The sequence below is a fragment of the Gymnoscopelus braueri genome (assembly GCF_963280865.1).
Source record: "Gymnoscopelus braueri genome assembly, chromosome: 8".
Lineage (NCBI taxonomy): Eukaryota > Metazoa > Chordata > Actinopteri > Myctophiformes > Myctophidae > Gymnoscopelus > Gymnoscopelus braueri.
In genome coordinates this window covers 14,165,534-14,171,245 of record NC_137609.1, presented here as the reverse complement: position 1 = coordinate 14,171,245, position 5,712 = coordinate 14,165,534, and the positions used below count along the sequence as shown (strand labels likewise).

Below are 5,712 nucleotides of genomic sequence, written 5' to 3'. Positions count from 1 at the left end.
CTTAAAATAGTATTGTTACAGTGTGGAATGCAGCATTATTACAGTCTTATCACAGTATTTACAATACTTTTAAAAATGTGTACTACAAAGTATTTTATGAATGTGGGGAAAGCTTTCGCTGAAAATAGCAGATCGACAAGCTCACAATGCAACGCGCTGCATCGCATTGTGAGCTTGTCGACCGGCTATTTTCAGCGAAAGCTTTCCCCAAAATAACGGAAAACCGAAAAGACAGTTGTATTGAGCCCTGAGGGACTCCGGTTACCACATGGGGTTTAAGTGGTTAAACCTTTATTTCAGAACTGAGCGGAGCTCATTCAAGCAAGGCTGATCCCCACACGTTATGCACAAAGGTACTGTACACCTTAACCAGCAGATGGTGCTGTTAATAAGACGGGCAAAAGTCTGGTCAGAATCTGTCTCATCTTTTAGACCAAATGACAAACTTTTAATTGATTTAATCTCTTATTTGTGGTTCTTATCTTCTTAAATGTAAGCATTGTGGTGTTGTTGTTGTTGTTGTTGTTTATCTTATCTTTACTTTTGTTTGTTTCAATCTTCCTTTTATATTATTTTTTTGTTATGGTCAGCACTCCATGTTTTGAATAGTGCTATTTAAAGCGGTGGTTGTTGTTGTTGTTGTTGTTGTTATTGTTATTATTATCATCAACATCATCATCTTAAATAGTGGTATAGATTATGTGGGTGTGTGCGTGCGTGTGTGCATGAGTGCATGCGACCATGTTGTGTGCGTGCCTATGTGCGTGTGTGTGTAAGTGTGAGAGAGAGATAGAGAGAGATTAATCGATTTCTCTCTACGTAGTCCTAGTCAGATCTTAATCTCTTTCCTTCTTTCCTCAATTGCCAAAACTGCAAATAAAACTCCAAGTCGTTCGTGAAGAAAGGCAAACAGTAGGTCCTATCATTTGCATTCAATCAGTATAGTGCTTCATTCACATGATCAAAATGATTGTTTTCCCGTTTTGTTTTCATTGCATAATAAATAGAATTTTTTTTCTGAAGTCTGAGCATTTGGCTGCATTGTTGAATGTTAACTGTTAACCCTGCTGCTGCTGCTGCTGCTGCTGCTGCTGTCTCACACCAGCTCTCTGTGGCTTCCTGTGAGGCTAGGCCATCCTGTTCTCTCTCTCTCTCTCTCTCTCTCTCTCTCTCTCTCTCTCTCTCTCTCTCTCTCTCTCTCTCTCAAACATAGATCAAAGAGTAGGCTTTATGTGTCGTGTGTCATCTAGTATATCTTTAGTCCCTTACTCAAATCTGTCAAGTTCATGCTGTGTTGGTCTGTGGAGCAGAACAACAGACATGGCTAGGACTATATTTGGGACGGCATTCGCTCTCCTGTTCTTTGCATACATCAAGCAAGGTAATGAAGGTTGAAAGTTCCCGTTGATTCATGTACAAGTAAAGATTCCATTTTCACTCCGCAGCATTGATGTGAATATTGGCTTATGAGGAGATGAGCTGGTCTGGGGCATATGATATTGCGATTATTTTTGTCTTTGTCACTCTCTGCTTTCTCTCTGTGATTGATTTGGCAGGGCTCCACGGTGTTGAGGTTTCCCATCATGAAACACTGAATGCCACTGTGGGTCAGAACATCAGCCTTCCATGCATTGTAAAACAACAGTCCAAAACCATCCATATTGCTCAAATTGAATGGAGTAAGAAAGATGCGCACAAGTCACATAAGAAACGCCAGACACACACGATGGTTGTGTACAGTCCTTCAATGGGAACCTACCTGTTCTGGCCCAATGTCAGCATCCAGTTAGTGAATGACGACCAGATGCCAAATGTCAGTGTCCCTGGCGGACTGATAGGCTCCATTCTGCACCTGGGAGCAGTGGAGGAACATGACAGCGGGGTCTATCTGTGTGACATCACCACGTTTCCTGACGGCTCCTTTAGGACTGAGACAAAGCTAAAGGTCAAAGGTCAGAAGAGGACATCCATTGGGACTGAGACAAAGCCAAAGGTCAAAGGTAAGAGGACATAGTTGTCAAAAGGATTTGGTTCATGGTTCAGTTAGCGGGTATGTGATTAAAAGGTAGTGTAATTATCAGATCAAATACTTTCAACATGCCTTGATTTCATCTCTTAGTGTAAATCAATTATATCAAGTAGAAATAGTGAAAACACAGTAAAAGCAGCTTTCTTTGTGGCCAATAAGCATCCAAAATTAAATATGATCTTGTTCATTATGATACAAAGTCAATCATATGTGATTCTATATGCTATTCTCTGTATTATTAGTGTTGATAGTGTTAAGTGTTGTTAGAGTGTTGATACTATAGTGTTAAGTACAGTATTAGTCTAATAGGTGGTTGCTAGTAGCTAGGGTAAAACCAGTGGTTGCTAAGGTAAAACTGGTAGTTACGGTAAAATTGGTGGTTTCTAAGGTAAAACATTAAAGAGAATCACCTTTTGTTTTGAGTGGACTGTACCTAGAGAATGACTTAATTTTGCACTTAAAGGACAACTTTGTTTTTTTACAACCAAGGTTTATGTTTTAGATAGTAATTAAAGTAAATAAAAGATGAGTGCTAAAATGTTTAAATTGACTGCTTTCTATAGTTTTAGCAATTTTCGCGATCTTTTTTACCGTGGGCGGGGGCATTCTGTCCGGTGGCTAAAATGTCTTATTATTTACAGTAGCTCTTCTAGCCCTCAATAACTCACATCTGGCCATCAAAGACCACAGGACATATTTAGCCACCGGACGGAATGCCCCCGCCCACTGAAAAATATATATATATATCGCGAAAATTGCTAAAACTATAGAAAGCAGTAAATGAAAAAAAAATAACACTCATCTTTTATTTACTTTAATTACGAGCTAAAATATAAACATTGGTTGTAAAAAAACAAAGTTGTCCTTTAAGTGGTAGGTGCAGTTAATTATTGGGATGTGATTAGTGGATAGAGTGTAGAGAAACATGTGTGAACATTTTGTATCTGTATTTTATGTATCTGTTGTGTAAAGATTCTTGTTGTAGAGACTTTACAAATTATGTGTCAACATTTTTAGGATTTCATCTGGCTCCACTATAGCTAAATGGCATTTCCCTCTCAAATGAATGGGATTTGTCTGGTGATTAAAAGTAAAAAAAATACGAAAGATATGAATCATAGCTGACATGATTCCTAAGCAAACCGAACATTTTAGAGTTGGAATGGAGTTTCTAGCTAAACGTATGAAGGACTATAGATAGGATTCACAAAACGGGTGGAATAAAAGAAAAGAATAAATAGTGAGGTAAACATTAGGGTGCTCGCCTTAGCGAGCCCACAATTAGCCTTTGTTTAACCAAGAAAGTTAATTGAGGACCAGTTCTCATTTGCAATAAGGAACTGGACATACGGTTGTCTACTCCGCGGCCAGTGTCTTTGAGTAAAGCATTGAACTTAGAGCTAGATCCCCAGGCACTGCTCAGTGGCTGCTCACTGAGTTGTTAGGAGATTTTACCCACAGGGATCAATAAAGTAATACATATACTTTAAACGAACTCAACTTAACCTCAGAGTACTGTACGCGAACTTTGTAACTCGTCCAAATTAGATAAACTTCGATTTTCGCCGCATGTTGGCAACAAACATGGATTTATTTTTAATGATACACTGAAAGTATGAATAAGTTTGGTGTCTTGATACTGAACGTTTTTCATATAAACAAGCCTGTGACAGACAGATAGACTGCCATATAGGAGCTCTCAAAGTATATGTATTTCCCAGCATGGGGTTTACACAATTAAATGCCCTGTCAGAATCCCATACTGTATGACTACAAATTTGTGCTGCAACCATTTCTTTTTATTTCTTATCGCAGCTGGAGGATGTTGCCAGGACAGTCTCAATGTGGAACCAATATTTATCTATCAATTTACATAGTAATTGCATTCAAGGTTTGGTGGGTTTCTTTAGTCTGTTATGTTTGTGTTTTTTCTGCCTGGCATCTCCTCGTCCCGCTGTTCAGGGTAGCTACTGTATTATAATTCATCAATCATTTTGTAAACATTAAACAATATTTGACCCTCTTTCAGTGATCAGTTGGCAAACATGAACTTGTTTTTCTAGTTAGTCAGAGAACATCAGTAGAAAATGTGCTTTGCAGACACCATATCTTTTCTGGATACTATACTGTACGTCTAGCATTCAAACAAATACATTAAAGTAGAAGGCGCTGGAGCAACTCAGATTGAAGCTGCACTATGTAAGTTTCCTCTTCTACCCCGTTATATTGTATTAACATACCCCAAGTCCCATTTCAGTGTACTTTGCACCTGAATCAAAAAGGCAGTAAATAAATCTGAGTTGCTTCAGTGAGTTCCTTTCTACATGTGTTGCCATTGCCCTGCTCCTGTGATGTTCCGGACCTGCCAAACTGTACCTGGTTGATGTGCAGTCGAACCTCCTCTCTTCAAATAAATTAAAGTCTCATGTATACTAATATAACATTATTTAACCATTTTAAGCAGATTCCCCTGCAGTCAGTTTAAATTAAACATTATCGCACTATCCACTTTTGTTTCACTTAGGTGTTGAAATTGAGTGTAACAGGAGCAGAAGCTTTACAGCTAACCCTGGTGAAAATGTGACCATTCACTGTTCAGTGAACACTGCCTCTGATGCTCGCTACAATTGGACTAAGGTAGGCCTACTGTAGGCTTTAATGTACACATGTACTCAGTGTTAATTTAACCATTTGTATCTGTGACAAATGACATTTGCACACTCTGAGTTAAATTATCATGAGGATTTTACTGTGTAGAAACAGATACATTATCTCTATATGTCTCTTACTGAGTGTCTGTCTTCACTCTTTCTCTTTTCCCACTCCTTTTATCTCGCTTTCTTTCTTTTCTTTTCTTTTCTTTTCTTTTCTTTTCTTTTCTTTTCTTTTCTTTTCTTTTCTTTTCTTTTCTTTTCTTTCTTAGACTTTCCCCATCTCTCTCCCTCCTCTTTCTCCTTCTCTCGCCACCTCACCCCGTTCTCTCTCCACCTCTTCCTTACTCCTTTTTTCCCCTCCCCCCCCCCTCTCTCTCTCTCTCTCTCTCTCTCTCTCTCTCTCTCTCTCTCTCTCTCTCTCTCTCATATATTTCTCATTTCATGTGAAATGGTATCACGGTACAAATCATCATGGCATTCTACTGCTGAGTATCAGACTCACTTTGCTAAAGTTAAAGAGTCATTTCCATTCAGTGGGTGTCAGGAACGGTTTGGTGACTTCTGAGAACATCAAAGTTTAACACCTGCCAACATGTCTGTGCTTTGACCTTCAGGACAAGAGGCCTCTTTCACAGAATGACTCTTTACAGCTGTGGAGGGTTGGTGATGCTGAGGCAGGAAGTTACACACTGACGGTCCAAACAGGAAATGACCTCCTTTATGCAGTGTTCAACATCACCGTCCTGGACAGAAACACAAGTTTAGAGACAGGTGAATTTTACTTTCACTGTCATTTGTCATTTGTCTTCTGCCTGTCTCACTGCAAAAAGCCTAAATTGGAGGAAATTCCAAAGAGTGTCTGAATTTTATAAGCTACAGTTTAAGCTGGAAGATTGATGACTTTCTAAAATGCTTCAAATACAACAATAATAATAATAAATATAGCTGCAAGCAGCGATAATACGGGGCCAGTGAAGAGAGAGAGAGAGAGAGAGAGAGAGAGAGAGAGAGAGAGACCAAGAATTTAGA

The 5,712-nt window shown here is 39.0% G+C and overlaps 1 protein-coding gene across 2 annotated transcripts in view; it reads left to right on the top strand.

Annotated features, from left to right (window-relative positions):
* The first annotated feature begins 1,250 nt into the window (after window positions 1-1,250).
* The window catches only part of LOC308090461 (uncharacterized protein), a 12,535-nt gene continuing 8,073 nt past the window's right edge, over window positions 1,251-5,712 (top strand). The window contains exons 1-4 of one of the 2 annotated variants that reach the window (XM_080435658.1): window positions 1,251-1,381; window positions 1,557-1,952; window positions 4,554-4,666; window positions 5,298-5,454. In XM_080435658.1, the coding sequence (XP_080291784.1) occupies window positions 1,321-1,381; window positions 1,557-1,952; window positions 4,554-4,666; window positions 5,298-5,454 (727 nt within the window). In that variant the 5' untranslated portion in view covers window positions 1,251-1,320. Of the gene's footprint in view, window positions 1,382-1,556; window positions 2,001-4,553; window positions 4,667-5,297; window positions 5,455-5,712 lie in introns of both variants that reach the window. The other variant, XM_080435657.1, reaches the window with a different exon arrangement.